The sequence below is a fragment of the Chlamydotis macqueenii genome, chromosome 25, assembly GCF_036417535.1.
Source record: "Chlamydotis macqueenii isolate bChlMac1 chromosome 25, bChlMac1.mat, whole genome shotgun sequence".
Taxonomy (NCBI): Eukaryota; Metazoa; Chordata; class Aves; order Otidiformes; family Otididae; genus Chlamydotis; species Chlamydotis macqueenii.
In genome coordinates, this window is record NC_141580.1 from 1,461,307 (window position 1) to 1,478,412 (window position 17,106).

General features: G+C 47.9%; 3 protein-coding genes and 1 long non-coding RNA gene across 6 annotated transcripts in view; 1 reads left to right on the top strand and 3 right to left on the bottom strand.

The window, feature by feature from the left end:
* HOXB4 (homeobox B4) overlaps window positions 1-16,124 on the bottom strand; it is a 30,949-nt gene extending 14,825 nt beyond the window's left edge. The window contains exon 1 of the mRNA XM_086766788.1: window positions 15,671-16,124. The gene's annotated coding sequence lies outside the window, so the exon portion shown is untranslated. The remainder of the gene's footprint in view (window positions 1-15,670) is intronic.
* LOC147597690 (uncharacterized) lies at window positions 112-15,638 on the top strand. 3 transcript variants are annotated; one of them, XR_015261106.1, is made up of 3 exons: window positions 112-236; window positions 10,681-10,984; window positions 14,936-15,638. It is a non-coding gene; the product is annotated as an uncharacterized LOC147597690 (long non-coding RNA). The 3 variants fall into 3 exon arrangements; XR_015261105.1 differs by lacking the exon at window positions 112-236 and adding an exon at window positions 545-725; XR_015261104.1 differs by lacking the exon at window positions 112-236 and having other exon boundaries at window positions 10,265-10,984.
* On the bottom strand, window positions 933-4,148 carry HOXB5 (homeobox B5). The gene is made up of 2 exons (XM_086766687.1): window positions 3,075-4,148; window positions 933-2,141 (listed from the first exon to the last, which is right to left on the bottom strand). Exons 1-2 carry the CDS (start codon window positions 3,619-3,621, stop codon window positions 1,894-1,896), a joined length of 795 nt encoding a protein of 264 aa, XP_086622813.1. The 5' UTR covers window positions 3,622-4,148; the 3' UTR covers window positions 933-1,893.
* Window positions 5,816-8,999, bottom strand: HOXB6 (homeobox B6). Its single transcript, XM_086766657.1, has 2 exons — window positions 8,198-8,999; window positions 5,816-6,862 (listed from the first exon to the last, which is right to left on the bottom strand). Exons 1-2 carry the CDS (start codon window positions 8,604-8,606, stop codon window positions 6,603-6,605), a joined length of 669 nt encoding a protein of 222 aa, XP_086622783.1. The 5' UTR covers window positions 8,607-8,999; the 3' UTR covers window positions 5,816-6,602.
* Window positions 16,125-17,106: the final 982 nt, after the last annotated feature.

Below are 17,106 nucleotides of genomic sequence, written 5' to 3' on the forward strand. Positions count from 1 at the left end.
CTGGGCGATTTTTACGATCTAACTTCTAGATAAAACCCTATCCATCTGACATCTAAATGTCATACCCACTTTTGGTATAGTTTGCTATTGGTAAAAAAAAAAAAAAAAAAAAAAAAAAAAAGGAGGAAAAAAAAATACCAAGGGAAGGCGAGCAAATGGTTTGGGATCTGACAGTCCACTTCACATCCCTCTCAAAATCACTTAAGAAGTACCTAAACAGTGGGAGATTAAGTTGGGTAAGTTTTAAGCTCCAACTTTACTTGCTGCGAGCAGAAAGCCTGAGCTGTGTTGTAGAGATGTCCGCGGCCGTTCGCCCGGCGAGCGGCTTTAACCCGGAGCCGTCTCCTGCCCGGGCGGCGAAACCTCGGCGGCGTTAAATTCTCCGCGAACTCGTTGTAGGGTCAGGAGCTGGAGGGCTGCGAGTTGGTCTGGACCCGGCGAGTGTCCAGGAAAAGCAGCGAACACCAGAAACCAGGAGGAGTGGTGGCGGAGCAGAGCTTAGCGCAGGGATAATTATATTATATATATATAGAAAATAAATATATCTGTACATACACACAGATCTGTAATTCTCTAGAACACAGTTTCAGGCGGACGTGTGTGTGGATAGAAAGACCTCTCGCTTTTCAGATGCGCGTGTTTGCCTGCCCGCGCCCGAAACGCGCGGAGTCTGCCGGGGGAGCGTTTAGACCGCGTTGCTGCGACTGGGAGCGCGCTTGAAACCGGTTTGTCAGATGCGGCGGGGTGGGAGTTTTGGTGGGCTACGGTGTTTTGGGGGAGACGGCGTTTGGGGCAGCGCGGAGGGCCGCGGTGTGCGGCCGGAGGGGGTTTTGGGGTGAAGAGTTGGAGTTTCGGGGCTGCAGCCCGGGCTTCGTCTCTTCGGCCAGTGCTGCCAGTCCAGAGGGTGGGCAAAAAAAGTGCAACTGGGAGCCTTTGTGGGTAGGAGAAACGTTTATTTGACTTCAAGTAAAGCTACAAACAAATACAAAAAGCTTATTGGCAAAGTACTACCAGGCAGCTAGACATGACAGATGCCATTTTTACACATAACATTGCATTCACTCTGCCCACTACAAACCGTCTATTAGTCACATCAGAAATATTTCTAGTATTTACAAACATTAGAGCACTCTATTGTTGGTCCGATTTTATACTTCTTTTTTTTTTTTTTTTTTTTTTTAAACAGTGAAGTTTACCCACGTCTAAGAGTACGTCTCGGAATTAGCCTGGGACTAGAAACCCTGGCCTGAAGTTTGACCTAAAACACAGACTGGACAATTTTCAGACAGAAAGATACAAGAGCTTTTTCTTTTATTTTTTTTTCTTTTTTTTCTTTTTTTTTTTTACATTTTTGTTTGGGTTTTTTTAGATTTTTTTTTTTTTTCTGCGACTGTAGTGCAGGAACCCCCGATTTTAGCTTAGGCAGAGAAGAACTCACCCAAAAGCAGTAAACTCAGGAAAGAGGGGGAAAAAGAAAAAAAAAAAAAAAACAACCCCCACGACAAATAAACAAACAATCGTATCTGTTCTCAATTTATAAATAAGTTATAACATTTAAAGGGCTCACGTAAGACATGCTAGCTTTCCAGAAAGCATCAAGAGAGCACGGACACATACATTTATAAGAACAACAAGAGCATGAGGAGCATCTGGAAATAAAATTTAATTAAAAAGAATTAAAAAAAAACAAACAAAAACCCAAAACAGAACACGACATGAACTCAGTCCTGGGATAACGGTACCATACGCGTTGTGTAGGATGCCAACAACATGCCGAACAGAAGGTGCCTCACTGTACAGTACTCCGAAACTAAGATCTGCGGCGCTTTATTTATTTATTTACGCGTTTCTTCCTCGCCTCCTCTTCTTCCCTCGATATTCCTCCTCTAGGATTTATGGCTGAAAGGCGCTGCCCGCCGAGGCCAAGCTCATGCTTTTCAGTTTGTTATCCTTCTTCCATTTCATCCTCCTGTTCTGGAACCAGATTTTGATCTGGCGCTCGGAGAGGCAGAGCGCGTGAGCGATCTCTATTCTCCTCCTGCGGGTGAGATACCGGTTGAAGTGGAATTCCTTTTCCAACTCCAGGGTCTGGTAGCGAGTGTACGCTGTCCTCGCCCTCTTACCGTCTGGTCCAGTCATGTCTGAATAACACGGACAACAGCGGGGTTGTGGTTTTTGCTTTCTGCTAGGATTTCTCCTTTTTTTTTTAATCCTTAAGGCTATATATATATTATTTTTTTAATACCGAGGTAAAATATTCGCCTTCCTCTGGCAGCCAGGAAAGATGCTTATTCCCCAAATAACACCCCCCCCTCTTTCTCTCACACCCCCAGACACGTGTAAACCCCCCCACCCTTGGCCCCTCCAGAACCGACATTCCCAACTCAATATTCATAATTTAACTGGAGAAGCCAGCTCTTGAAATCTCCCTTTTCTGCCTCCGCCTTGGTGTTCCTGGGTCTGTTTGCAGGGGCATCTGGTTTAACGCTGCTTTCTTTTCTCCAGGATAAAACGGGGGGGGGGCTCTCGCTATTCCCCGTGTATCTCCTCGCAATTTTGGTTTTGTCAAGAGCAGATTGTCAAGAATACAGCCAGCAAAATAAGAGTAGGAAAGGGCTGAGAGACCCATCTGTGCATATAATGCCGTTTTAATGGTCAATTCTTTCCTTTCCTCTCCCCCCCACGCCACCCCAGGAACACCCCCTTCTCTCTATTTTTAAATTATCTTCTCCCACCATCCACATAGAGCTTGAAATGAGCGCATATTTTGCGGCAAGAAGAGCGAAACTAAAATAAAATCGCCCCCCCTCCTCCCTCCCTTCCAGGCGCCAGAGGCAGCTTTAAAGCAGCGACCAGAGCAAGAAATACAAAAGCAATAAATAGCTGCGTTTCTGATCAAAGCTCCTGCACCGAATAAAAGGAAGGGGGGGGGGGGAGAGAAAAAAATAGTGTGGGGGTGGGGAGGGAAAAAAGGGGGGGAAAAAGCAAAACAAGAGAGAGAAAGAGAGGGGTGTGGGGAAATAAACAAGGACAGGGGAAGGGGAAGGAAAAAAAAAAAAAAGAAGTAGCTGTACCATGGCTAATGTGAAGTTTCCTCATCCAAGGGAATATCTGAGGTGCCTGCCCCTCTGCTGCTGCCGTGGAGGTCGCGGTGGGCTCTGCCTGCGCTCGGGGGATGCTGCTGCTTATTGGAGTGCCCTCGTCGGCTGCCGGGGACGCGCTGGTCTCGTCTAGTTCTGTGAAACTGGTGGTGGTGCTGGCAGAAGTAGCTTGGTCGGAGGGGGACGGGGCGGGTTTGCCTCCATGGCTCTCGCTGTTGGAGCAGGGAAGGGAGTCGGGAGAAGATAAGGAGCAGCTAGACGTCTGTCTAAACCTGCTCTCCTGAGCTGGAGAAGGGAAACCGCGGGGGCTCTCCCCCACAGCCCCAAAGTGGCTGGAGGAGGCCGAGCGGTTGATGCTAAGGTCCATCCCATTGTAGTTGTAGCCATAAGAGCTGGAATGCATGGTGCTTGAATCTCTGTAAGAACCGTTCATGGAACTGCCGGTCCCATAATTTAGTAACTGATAGTCGGGGCCATTTGGGTAGCGCCCTGAGAACGAGTTTACAAAGTAAGAGCTCATTTGGGTTATTTTGGAGGGCTTGATTTGTGGCTCGTGGTCGTTATAACCCTGTGCTTGACGATTTATGATGTATTAATGAATTATAGCAACGCACTGTACTTCGTTTTTGCTATGTGCGCGGCCAAATATGGGGGGAGGGTGGGGGGCGCGTTTGGGAATCACGTGCTTTTGTTGACCAGTCGTAAATTCTCGCTGATGACCTCAGGAGGTAATTCATGCTCTATGGTTACAAATAATGACGATCGCGGAGCCGCGTTAAGGCCCCGGCGCGGCGCGCGGCGCCCCCGCACCCCCGCGCGCGCCGGGCCCCCGCGCTCGCCCCCGCGCCTGGGCGGAGCGCGCCACCTGCCGGCCGCGCGGGGAGCACGCACCGCGCCCCCCCCACCCCGGGTGTGGGGGGTGGGGGAGAGGCACCCCCAAACCTCGGCCTCTGCTCCGCACACCCCCTCCTTTCATTTTCCTGTTTCCTTCTTAAAAAAAAAAAAAAAAATCAGTGCAGAGATGGCGAGGGGGGAGGATCCTCCCGCGCGTCCGCGCTCCCCGCGTGGGCTCCTTTTTCTTTATGAAACTCTTAATTTCTTCCTTTGTAAAACCGCCGGGGAAGTTCGAGAGGCAGCGAGGGATGAAGTGTCCGGTAGCCGGGCGATCTTCTCTCTTAAAGTCTGAAGTGGGGGCTGGGGGGGCGAGCGTGGGTGCTCGGGTTTATTTTGCGTGGTCATTGTCAGAGGTTTCTTGCACGCTGAATGCGGAACCAGCGATGCGGTCGCACCTTCGTTCTGAAGGGGAAAACAAAAAAAAAAACAAAAAAAAAAAAAAAAAAAGGAGGGGGGAAATAAAAGCAAAGGTTGGAAAGTCCGGCCGCTGGAACGGGCTGAGATCGGTGCTTTTAGGATGTTCCGGAGCCTTTCGCGTCGCTTGGAACACAGCTTTGTGCTACGCGGTTTTTCCTTTCCGCTTGCTAACCTGCAAGGAATATTGGGGAGCAAAAGCACTCTGAAATGGGTAAAAACGTCGTGAAAGAGCTGTGCTTTGTTCAGCTTTACTTTCTCCTTTTTTTCTTCTCTTTTTTATCTCTCTCTCTCTCTCTTTTTTTTTTTTTTTCCAAGGCAGTTTAGGAATTTCATATGCTTGTCTGCAACTCATTGGAAATTACGCGCCATATTGAAAGTGACATATAATTATAATAATTACGGGCAATGAAAAGCGTGGCAATAATAGTAAATGTCCTACAGCTGTGAAGCTTCTGTATGAATTGATCTTAAAAGTGGCTGACATTAAACCAGCTTGTGGCGGGGGGGGGGGGGCACACACGTACCCACACACAGGTATTTCTCGTGGGTGGTGGGGAAAAGGGGTGGGAGGCTGGAGATTCTGCCCCAGCTCGTTTTCCCCCTGTGAAGCTGCAGAGAACGGTATCCGACAGGAGCTGGGCTGCTCGCTGGCTTCCACTCCTGAAGCCCCGGCAGAAGAAACGCTTCGTTTTCGTTTAATTCCCAAAGCCAGGAAAAGTTTGCTGTTGGCGTGCGCCAGATTTGGTACGGAGCAGAAACCTTCCCCACCCCATCCCCAGCGAAGGCAGCCCCTCGAGAGGAGCCGCTGAAAACACTTGCGAGCGAAAACAAAAATCTACCCTGTTGAAAGAGCTCGTTAGACTTAATTTAGCTTTTTTCCACCTTTTTTTTTTTTCCCCCCCTTAAATGGAGGATATATTCCTCCTCCTTTCGCAGGGCAAATTCCCTGGAAATCTGGACTTTTTTGCAATACACTTCACTTTGATTTGGGTATATGAAGCAAGGGACCAGATGTTTGAAAGATGCTAGGCAAATGTTAGGTATCTTTGGTAGATAAATGAGAGCATATTTTTGCCTGTTTCCTTGATTTATTATGTATATGGAGAGCGTTTCGTCATAACTCTTTGTACTGTAACAATAAAAAAGAGCGATACTAAAGCAGAATGTCGGCGAGGAAATACTATTGGTGAAAGGTCTTCCATTTTAGATTAGAGAAAAAGAGGGAAAACCAGATTTATCTCCCCACTGTAACTTCCGTGCGCTTGGAGTCGCTTGTCCTTGCAGAGGAGAGAGCGTCACGCAGAGAGGAGCAAGGCTCCCTTTGCAGCTCTGCTCCTTGCGAATGTCAAATTCCCCTGGAAAAGGGAAAGATAATAACAAAAATAATGACAGGGTGGGGTGCGTGAGATCGAAGACTTTGTTTTTATTAGAGAATTCCATGTTCATACCTAAGACAAACTCCAAACACAACACGTACAAAAATTAATAAAATATAACTTCTGATGTTGCTTTTGCATCCTTTTAGGTAGTACTCGTTCTTTCAGTAGATTTTCCTTTAAAAAAAAAAAAAGCAAAAAAAAAAAGCAAAACTAATTACAAAGACCCCAGGGCTTGATTAATTTACCAAAGGTGAAAAAAAAAAAGAAAAAAAAAAGAAAAAAAACCCTATGTCAATCGTGCATGAAACATTTTTACAAAATTAAGACAATAAACACCCCGAATGACATATATTGCAGCACTTCCATTAAATACAAGAGTTAGCAGATTACTAACAGTGACATCAAGGGTAGAAACACAGGGAGAAGTCTTTTTTTTTTTTTTTTTGTCTTTTCTCTTTCCCTTACTTTTCCTCCTTCTCTCTCTCTCTCTTCAGTTTTTTATTATTATTATTTAATTTCGGGGAGTGGAGTGGGAGGGGACGGAGGTCTAGGAAGGGAAAAAAAATTAAAAACTGCAACTAGAAGCCAGATTTTTTTTTTTTCTGGACACGACAGATCACTGGGAACACGAGTCCATGGCATTGGTGGCCCAAACTTTCTGGCTGTGGCCGCTGCTGCAGAGGGCTTGTCCCACCAATGTGCGGGTTTCCCTGTCCTCGCAGCCAGCCCACACCCCCCTCATCCTCTCGGCTCTCACACACTCACTCCCTTTTTTGTGTGTGTGTGTGTGCGTGTGTTTTAAATAATACTTTCACTCCGCCGTTTTCTCCTCCTCCTCCTCCGCGCTCAGTTGCGAGGAGTTGAGCAACTTATTTTCTTTTTTCCACTTCATCCTGCGGTTCTGGAACCAGATTTTGATCTGCCTCTCCGTCAGGCAGAGGGAGTGGGCGATCTCGATCCGCCGGCGCCGGGTCAGGTACCGGTTGAAGTGAAATTCCTTCTCCAGCTCCAGCGTCTGGTAACGGGTGTAGGTCTGGCGGCCTCGGCGGCCGCTGGGCCCGAAGGAGGAACCTGTGACACCCAAAAAAAAAAAAAAAAGAAAAAAGAAAAAAAAAGAAATAATATAGGAGGAAAAAAAGGAGGGGAAATAGGGTAAAAAAAAAAAAAAAAAAGAGGAAGGAAAAAGAGAGGAAAGCCCTGAGGTTTAGTGGATCCGCGGAAATGCCAGACAATCCGCGGGGATGCTACGCACGGCGGCTGTGCACGGAGGGGGTGCGTGCCCTCTCCCCCTCCCCCACCAAAAGGGCCAACCCCTTCCCCCCAAAAAACAAACCCCACTGCCTTGAGCCCCTCCGTGCGCGCGGGGAGGCTCCTTGGCCGGGCCGCACCCGCGGAATATCCGCAACCGCGCTGCAGGCAGCGGGGCAGAAGGGTTAATGCTGAACTCGCCAGGCTGCAGGCAGGGCGAGATCTATCTTATTCCGGGATGAAAAATCGCAAGGTGTTCTCCCACCCCCTCACCCCCCGCCCGCCCTCGCTGTTTTCCACCCTACCGGTAACTGTAATAGATCGGAGCATTTAAGCAATAATGAAGTGAATCGATCGGCCCAAACTCTGCATTAAAGAGGACACAACACTTTATGTCCCCGCGCTAATGGACATCAATTTGGAACTTAAAAGGCAACAAATGCATCTAAACATGGGAAGGAGGGTGGTGAGCCTCTATTATTTTTCTTCCCCCTCCCTTTCTTTCTTTCTTTTTTTTTTTTTTTTTAAATTCTGATTGAGGAAACAGCACTTAAAGAAGAAGTCGTATATCACCAGGGGGGACAAAAAAAAAAATCTCCCCAGGCAGACTTTTCATTAGGTGCGAGTTTCATTAAAAATGTAGCCCTCTCCCTTTCAAATATTCAAACACTTTGGAATTATTTAACTCCGGATCGGGCAGCCAGCGAGAGAGGGAGCTGCGTGGGGGTGTGGGGTCCGTGCGAGTGTAAAGTCATCCAGACCTGATTTCCAAAAGATAGCTCCCTGCGCGTGTTGGGGGCGAGAGAGAGACAAATCGGTGTAGCTGAGTGACACGCGAAGTGGAATGTGGAAAAAAAAAAAAAGAATAATAATAATAATAAAGGAGAGGGGGAGGAATACTGTATTGGGGCTTAAACATGGGGCAAAGTTTTTAGCTGAGGGGTGTGCTGGGAGGGAAGAGTTCAGCGGCATGAAGTTTGGGTGGGTGTCAGGAGCCAGGCTGGAGCCCCTCGTGCCGCCGAACTTCCCGGTGGGAAGTTTGGGCTCTGGAGTGAACCCTGCCGCTGCCTCGCTCGCTCGCTCCCTCTCCGGCGTTAACAAATAAGAAAGGGGGGGGAGGAGATTGATGTATTTATTTCTGTAAAAGAGTAAACTCACTATTGCAAGAGTTCATCCGCTGCATCCAGGGGTAAACCGGGGCGGAACACTTTTGCTCCTCACTCTCTCCGAACGCGCTTTTGCTCTGCGCGCAGTCCGACTTGCGCGGCTCGGGGGCGAAGGGGAGCTCGTCCAGGCCGGGGGGGCCGCCCGCGGGGTCTTTCTCCCTGAAAAACCCGCCGGCCCCATAGTCACAGGCGGAGCTGCGGCCGTAGGCTCCGGTGTTTTGCTGGTAGTAGGGAGAGGATGAGTAGCCCTTCTCCTGGACTCCCGTGGCTCCGTAGGTGCTGGGGTAGTGCCTCAGAGGATCCGCATAGCCCGAGGGATAGAGCGGGATCTGGCCCAGGAAGGGCTCCTGCCCCGCCGCCAGACTCACCGGGAAGGTCGAGTTGACAAAATAAGAACTCATTGGAAGAAGGAAGGAGGAGAGAGAAAAAAAAAAAAAAAAAAAAAAAAAAGCCACCCAACACCAACCAAACCCCAACACCACAACCCCTCGGCCGTCCTTTCCCCCGGCTTTATGATTTGTGGTGTTTTATAGTCCAAGCGGTTTCGCGATTAGTGCTATATCGGAGATGGGGTTTTAGCTGAGGGGAGATGGCGCGGTGCCAGGCAGGGACAGAAGGAAATACAGCCATCTGATCGCGGGCTGACCAATCGCAGGCGCCCGAGGTTGCAAAATAGCACCCATGAGGAGCCGAGATTGCACCAGGGACCCCCAGAACAAACCAGCCACCCCCCTGCTCCCTCCCTTTTAAACAACAGCAACGCACCCCCTTAACCAAATAGATAATCTCTGCCCGAAGAGACGTTTCCCGGAGCGCGCTCAGAGCTTTATAAATAAATAAACGTGTGTGCCCCCACCCCGTTCCCCCCACCCCCGCAACCCCGCTCCCCCCGAGCTCGGCGCGGGGCTGTGCTGCACGGGCGGCCCTGTGCACGCTCGTGTGTGTTCACACGCACGGAGCGGACACCAACACCCGCTGGAGAGGGGGTGGGGAGGAGGGAAAAAAGTTAATTGTCCGCTTTCGGAAAAGTTTAACCCCTAGTGTTTGCAAACCGTCCTGAAATGCCTGCATGCTTGGCTACAGTTAAAGAAAACACCCCTCAAAAAAAAAAAAAAAAAAAAAGGAAAAAATAAGGTTTTTTGAGCTTGTGTGTGAACTTTGCAGGGAGGAGATCCCTCTGGGTTGGTTAAATTGGATTTGCTATAGGAGAAGAAATCGGTTTTGACAACTTATTTCGGTTCACGACTGTCTAATTACCATAGATTAGCATTCCCGGTTCAGGAAAGCTGCGCCTGCTTGAACCAAACCTTTGCTTTTCCTATATTGCGTCTTTTCCATTTGCTCTTTCTGCAAAAGCTCTGTATTCGGGAGATAAATGGAAAATCGAAGTATTTTCCTTATCCCTTGCAAAATCCCGATCTCTTCCAGAGCCCGGTACCGCATTGTGCCCTCTTGCGTTTTTTTGTTAATATCAAATCTATGCCCGACCTTTTATGGCTAGAAGGAAGCCTTGGGTTACGGTCAAAAGCTGAGTTTATTGATCGTTACCGACGGAGATTTTTTTTTTTTCAATTTATTTTTAACGAGCGGAAAGCCGGCGGTGCGGTGGGGCTGCTGCCTCCGAGGTGTGCGGAGACCCCGTGGTTTTGCATCCCCCCGCTTCAAGCCGGTCCTCGCTGAAAAAAAAAAAAAAAAAAAACCCCACCATTTTTGCAAAGTTAAAAGTCTGCAAGGCATTATTCCCAAAGTCTCTAGCAACTCCCGCTCACCCTAAAAGCCCCGCTTTGCTCTGGGCTTTGCCTCTCCCGCTTTTGCCCGGATTTCCTCGCCAGAGATGTCCTCTGCTCTACCTGGCGCACCCCCCCTCAGACCCCACTTTGGTCAAGGTAGGGTTGGACCTCCGACCGCCGCCTTATCTTTTTTTTTTTTTTTTTTTCCAAACGGGAAAATCAGAGCCATCTCACAAGGAAAATGAAATTAAAAAAAAAACAACCACAACCAACCAACCAAAACACACACACAGAAAACCCAAACCTAAATTAAACCCAGGACTGTGCCCCCACCATTCGCATTTTATCAAGGATTTGCTTCCTGTCCGAATTCGCAGCCAGCTGTCTGTCGGGTCTTAGATGCGGTGCAACGACACGCCTTACAACACACATCCCCTGTACTTGAATCTGTGAATGTCTGCGCTACAAATCTGGAATTACATACATGACACGGTGCCTGAAGAGCTGCCAATGCGCGCTCTCTGACGGAGCTTTAAGTGTCTGCGAAACCGGTATCTTATTTCTTGCTAATTTATTTCAAACATCATGTTTGCAGCAGCAAAGCCAAGATTGTTTCACGCCACGGCTGCAGTGAACATTTCGACTGAAACGTAATCCTTATAATTCAAGGAAATAACATGCAAAGGAAGTAGTTTCCATCCTCCACCCCCTCTCTGACTGATATCTCTTATATTTGTTCTTGCAGAGTTTCCCTTTGTGTACGGAATGGACCCAAACTTACGTAGATCTGCTTTATTGGTATGCAAGGGGGAAAAAAAAAAAAGTGAGATTGAAAGGGAACGATGACTAGAGAAGAAAAAAAAAAAAAAACACACCCAGGACCGGATGAGAGGCTGAAGTTAACTGCTTTGCAGAAGCGGAACAGCTCACACGTTTGATTAGAGAGTTACGCAATATTTGTAGCTCTGCAAAACCAGCGATTGTCTGGCACGATCAGCTCCGCATGCAGATTTTGGGCTAAGAAATGGGATGTCCTGATAATTCAATGCGTGAGTACATCTGCTGAAAATACTTGCTCTTATGTTTTCTCTAACTTCTCGTGATTGCTCTGCAAATAAATCCCTCGAAATAGTTTGGGAAAAAAAAATCACCCCCACCCCATGCCTCCAAGTTTTATCATATTTAAACACGGCTCATCCTAGTGCCTTCGTGGCTAAACCTGGCTTTTTACGTCGTTTGAGAATCGATATTTAAAAGAAAATAAAAATGCACTAATTGAAGCTGATCTCTTGCTAATGGCTTGTTGCTGACATCTTAGACTCTCTATAGTAAAAAATAATACCTCTCGCCTCTCAGAAGAGGGATGACCCTATAGATGGTTATTTGGGGGAGGGAAAGAAAAGAGAGAACTTGGTTACCATCGTGGGGGAAAAAAAAAAAAAGGAAAAAAAAAAAAAACCACCCAAAGCCTGTCATAGTTTTAATCTTCCACAAGGTCAGGCCGGCAGTTTAATTGATTTGCCACCTATAATAAATGTAAATATGAGCAGGGGTCTTAAACCGCACTAAATCTCAGAGAACTGATGGTTAAGCATGGAGGTGGTTTCTATTCCCAGTTCAACAGCTTAAAAAAAAAATAAAATAAAAATTTAAACTGTTGGGTGATTGGTGTAGCTGTTTAACAGACGCTCTCCTGCCTTCCTCGAGAAGGCCCGAAGGTAAATCCGAGATTTTGCGGATCTCTTTCCTTCGGACGCCCCCAGCCCAGTCAGACCCGACCTTGAGGGCACCGGCGGGCCGGCTTCGGGCAGTTTTTGGCCTCATCTCCTCAAAACCAGGCTCAGGTTTTGCTAAGAAAGAGCAGAAGGTGGCAAAACGCATAAAACACATTTCGGTGGCTTTCCCCTCCTGACAGACATCACTCAGCTGGCGGGGTACAAATAAAAAGAGAAGTCTTTGCAGTCCTTGCAGCCCAGGAAGGTCCCACTTTGTGTCGTTTTGCTTTTCTGGCCAGCACACGCCAACCCCACCAGGCAGAGCCGGGCAGATAGATGAGGGGATTAAAACAACACCCAAATATTTCCCAACGCGAGCAGAACAGAGCACGGCTTGTGTGAAAGCTAAACCCGCCAAGAACTTGGTAGAAAGTTCAGCGCAGTTGGTTCCAATAAAAAATGAAACTCTCTTTTTTTCATGTGGAGCTGGAATTCCCGATCCTTCTGAAGTGAGAACACAGCGGGGGTTTCCCCACCGAGCGACTTATTGCAGCCATAAAGTCAAGCCAACACCACGAAAACACTTGAAAAAAGCCCTTGTTCCTGGAGTCAGACATAGAAAACCATTGGCAGCAGAGCAACCTCCTCTGTAATGATCATGAACACTCAGAATCACATCGGAAAAAAAAAAAACCACACACACCACCACCACAAAAAAAAAAAAAAAACCAACCGACAGAGGCATGTAGAGCTCCAGGGCTGGAATATTTAAAACAATGATCCCTGAAGGTGTAAAAAAAAAAACAAACCCACACTCTCCCCGCGCACAACCGCCTGAAACTTAATTTCCAGCAATTTAAGTTTAATTTACCTGGCTTCCCGTGCAGTGCATAATAACCTTGTTAATGGGATCTTTGAAAAGAAGCAATAATAATCTACCATTGTTCCATTAAAGAGTGCAGCTAATTATTAACAAAAAGAAGAAAAAAAAAAAAAAAAAGAGGAGGAGGGGAGGCCGGGGCGGGGGGGAAAGGGGCATTGGGGGGCTCAAAATGCGTCCAAATTGAGGTATTTCCGCGAAAGCGAGCGCTGGGAAGGGGAAAGGAGTGGGGGCTGCTGGTCGGATAATATTGGGAAAGCTGGGAGAAGGAGAGGAAAAGGCGAGACGGAGCCTGGAATGGAGAAGGCGAGTGCTGGGGGGTGCTGGGAATTACAGCATGGAATAAGTTAATCATGGCTCGTCAAAAGAGAGAAACTTTTTCTTTTCTTTTTTTTAATTTTTTTTTAACATGGTCCCTGGGCATCTCACTTTCTTCGAGAAAATGTCCCTGGCCCAGACGTGAACAGTTGCCAGGAAACTGGGTGGGAGAAGGAGAAAACGAGAGGGAGAAAGAGAGAGGGAGGGAGGGAGAGAGAGAAACCTTTGAAAATAACAGACTCGCATTGTCCCTCCAAAGCCTACAGTAACTTAAAAGTGATCCGTCCTCCGCTCCTTCCCCGCAACCCCCCCGCGCTCTGCACATCACTTGGCGTGGCTTTTCCAGACCCCACCGAAACGGCGGCTCGCAGCGATAAAATAAATCCCGGGCTCCTCCGCCTTTTCTGCGCGGCCCAGATCCTCCTCGCCCCGCGGGTTTTACACCATCTCCGCTTCTGCTGGCGCTCAGCGGCAGGCCCAGCCTCCTTCCGCGGGTGTGTGCGTACGGAAAGAGGCGAGATTTTACGCGTGTGCGTGCAAGGATGTGTACATACACGGCGCGGGGCGGCACACGCGTGTGGGGTGTCCATAGCTCACACGTGAGCGCACATACACGGGCGAGTGCATCCCATATATATGGTTTTATGGGTTTTTTTTTCCCCTTCTTTTTTTTTTTTTCCCCCCATTATTTTAAGGCGAGGTGTGGAGCGAAAATCACATTTACAGTTTGCAAATCACAGCAGGGCACTGGGCTTCAAGCGACCCCGGGGGGCTGAGGTCTCTGGCCCCGTTCCCCTGCCGGGGAGAAGGAGAGGGAAATGGGGGGGCAGGGGTCCCCCCCCAGACACCCCCCACCACCCCTCTCGTCAGGGTACCGGCCGCAGAACCCCCCGGGAGCCGCCGCCCGCACCCGCTGACGGTAGATGGCAGCAAACGGCGGGGAATGGGCGAGCCCGGCGGCACCGGCACCGGGGGAACGGCGGGGGGGGGCCCGCCCTGCCCTGACACCCTTTTCTTGTATTTTCTTAAATAAACAAAGCAGGAGGGGGTGGCAGGAGAGGATTCAGCCGGGAGCAGCGAGGACACCCCCCCCCCCCGCACACACGCACCCCGCGCGGGGGTTTCGCGGTCCACCCCCCGCCACACCGGGTTGAAATGGTTCACAAGACCTGTCCGCACCCAGGTGCGTGGTTCCACAAGTGGTTGCCCACGCAGGATGTCAGACAATCTGCATAAAAGCGTTTTGAAGCAAGGTTTCTAAGTCAATTTTTTAATTATTTTTTTTTTCTAATAATGAAAAAAAAAAAAAAACACCTAAACGCGCGCGAAGAGGCTTAGGTAAAAGGGAGAACAGGCCTTTGAACCGGCATTAATTTTTCTTTCCCCGTGATTTATGAAAAATGTAACAGGTTCGGGAAGAAATAGCTTTTAAAAATGACTTTCTGTTTATTATTTCCGCGGCTTGCGATCATTTACTCTTGTCCACACAGTATTCAGGCACAGGCAGTTCGGGTGAGATAAATCGTCACGTCATAAAACGGTTTATGCTTAAGTAATGAATCTCTTCTTACTCAATCTCGCTTCGCATGCACCGGCTCTTACATTATCTTATTTAAAAATCATCGCGTAACAGTAGCAATTAGTGCTATATTTCAACCTTCCCCCTTGAAATCTTAAAAAAAAAAAACAACCAAATTTTAAAAGCCACCATCTCCGAACAAATCTTTTCCCGAAGGCGAAGCGAAAGCTGGGCTGTCAGATAAGGAAGGGAGGGGGGATTTGCACATAACCTGGTGTGGAAAGGCACCGACCCACTCGTGGGGCTGGGACCCAAGCCGGGATCCCGGCAGGAAAGCCGTAAAGCCCCGGTAACACCGCAGAACGCAATTAAATACAAGGAGCTTTATTGCATCGCAACGTCAGCTTCATTTGGGAGTTTCACGAGGGGGAAAAAAAAAAAATACGAGAGCGCTGCGGTCTGGGTTGGCTTCATTCTTATTATATTTTTGTTGTTGTTGTTGTTCTCTCTTTCCTTTTTTTTTTTTCTTTTCCCTCCTTTTTTTTTTTTTTTTTAACCTAATTTCCAGAGCCTTATTTCCGAGGACTGCCGCGAACTGCCCTCTCCGAAGAAACCACCCACATCATAATGACCCTGGAGAGCAACGCAAAACCCAACCGGCTTCCACACAAACTTCGCCAAATTACTGGGCTCGCCTGAAGACAGGCAAACTGGCAAGAGATTCTGCGAGGGGGGAAAAAATAAAACACGACAACTGCCCACAAAGGGTTTGGTGTTTTTCTTTAAAGGCAGTGTCTAAAAGCCTCCGTCAGCCAGCTACTGCAAAATCCTTCATTCCAAGTCTACTATCTCCAGGTGACCTCACAGGCTTTATTTTCTCCTTCTTATTCCGTTTTTTTTTTTTTTCCCCCTGGCTCTTTCTTATTTTGTTCCTCTGTTTCTTTCTCACTCTCTTTCTTTCTCTCTTCCTTTCTGACATTTTTTTTTCAATTTTATTTCTCTATTTCTTTCCTTCTCTCAATTGCTGCCTTTACCTTATTTCACTCTCCCTTTCTCTCTGTTCCTCACCTTTACACAACGCTTTTTTTTTCTTCGATAAAATTACCACTTAAACAGCTTTCCACCACCCCTGATTTCTTTGAGTGCCTTCCTTCTTCATCACCCCACCCTTTTCCTTCTTTTCCCCCCCTCCCCGGGTAGAGGAGAGAGGGGGGAATAGAATAGAAAAGGCAGCTTGACAAATGCATTTTCTCAAATAAAAAAAAATTAAATAAATGAAGAGAAAGAGGTATTATTCGCTTACCTTTTGACGTCCATTTCTGTGGTATAAGTAAAATACATAGGGAGAGAGACAGCGTTTGCTTATCTGTTAGCTGATAAATATTGTCCCAACCTGATAGCCGTCGGTTGCCTCTCTGACTTGGGAGAGCTTCTTGCATTTCTGTCATTTGCATAGAAAATGGAGTAACTTCTCTCTTTGAAAAATGATAGCCTCCGCTCCGTCCAGCATCTCCTCTGCCCCTCCATTACTACTGAGATTCCAAATCAGCAGGCAAATTAACAGATGAATTAAAAAAAAATTAATAATAATTTAAAAAAAAATCATGTAACTCTCTTCCTACGTGTGCGCAGAGGTGGGTGCCTATGTGAGCGTGTGGCTGTGTGCACAGGCGGCCCCCCCCCCGCCCCTCTCCCCTTTTTAGCCCTATCGAGCTTATACACAAAAGTAAAAAAATGTAAAGAGGCGAGAGCCCTATAGAGGACACTGATCCGACCCAAGGTGCAGCGGACAGAAGAATGGTGCAATATAACCACATGGGAAATAATAAAAAGTTCATGTTCACGGTTAGCAGTCCACATGACCGGCTCTGGCCAATCCCAGAACCCAGCCACTCATAAAGTTCTATCACAAAGTTGTAAATTTTCATAAAACAACAAGGAATTTATTGCATTTCTTCATGACCGGTTTAACAGCAGTCTTTTTCTTAGCCGCCATCTTTTTTTTTTTTAAACAAAAATAAAAGAATATAGAAAGGGGTTCAGAGATTTTTTTTTTTTCCGCCCCCTCTTTGGTTTTGATGGGGGGGGGTGCTGGAGAGAAATAATCCGATAACGCCTGGCATCTTAGGCTGTGAACAATAACAGCCCCCCCAGAATAAAGAGCTTGGGGTTGGCTTTTAAATGGGGAAAGGCACCGTAAAACAGTGGGGTTCGGGTGGGATTTTTGATGTCTCTTTTTTTTTACGCAATTGGGATCCCTTCTGCTGAAAGGGGCAATTAGCGGATTACAGGGGAGGGGGAAAAAAAAAAAAAAAAGGCAAATAAAGGCAATAAACGCGTGGCCGGGGCGCCCATGCCCTGGGCAGAGCCCAGCCGGGGAGTTGGCGCCTGTCGGGGCCCCCACGGACAAATCCCCCTCCCGGGACCGCACTCGAATCCCCCCACGATCCCTCCTATAGCGCTGGGGGGGGGTGGGTTACTCCAGCAAGGTGGGGCACCCCGCTGCCCTGGCTTCAGCATAGGCAAGCTTCGTGCTTTGCCTTTTTTTTTTTTTCTGGTTTTTTTTTTTTTTTTTCCATTGAATTCTCCGCAATTCCTGCTCTTGCACCCCCACCCCCCCACCCCCCCCGCTCACCGCAGAGCTCGGTGTCCCTGCGGTCCAGGAGCCGGCAGAGGCTGGCGGGGAGGGGGAGAATTTCTGGAACTGCTTCTTTTTTTTTTTTTTTTTTTTCCCATCCC

What these genes read in the sequence shown, in the direction of transcription:
- HOXB5 (XM_086766687.1), bottom strand. Translation starts at nt 3,621, where the DNA reads ATGAGCTCTTACTTTGTAAACTCGTTCTCAGGGCGCTACCCAAATGGC. An exon ending in GAAACTTCACATTAGCCATG is followed by an intron (nt 2,142 to 3,074) that starts GTACAGCTACTT and finishes CGTGTTATTCAG; the next exon opens with ACATGACTGGACCAGACGGT.
- HOXB6 (XM_086766657.1), bottom strand. Translation starts at nt 8,606, where the DNA reads ATGAGTTCTTATTTTGTCAACTCGACCTTCCCGGTGAGTCTGGCGGCG. An exon ending in GCGGATGAACTCTTGCAATA is followed by an intron (nt 6,863 to 8,197) that starts GTGAGTTTACTC and finishes TGGGTGTCACAG; the next exon opens with GTTCCTCCTTCGGGCCCAGC.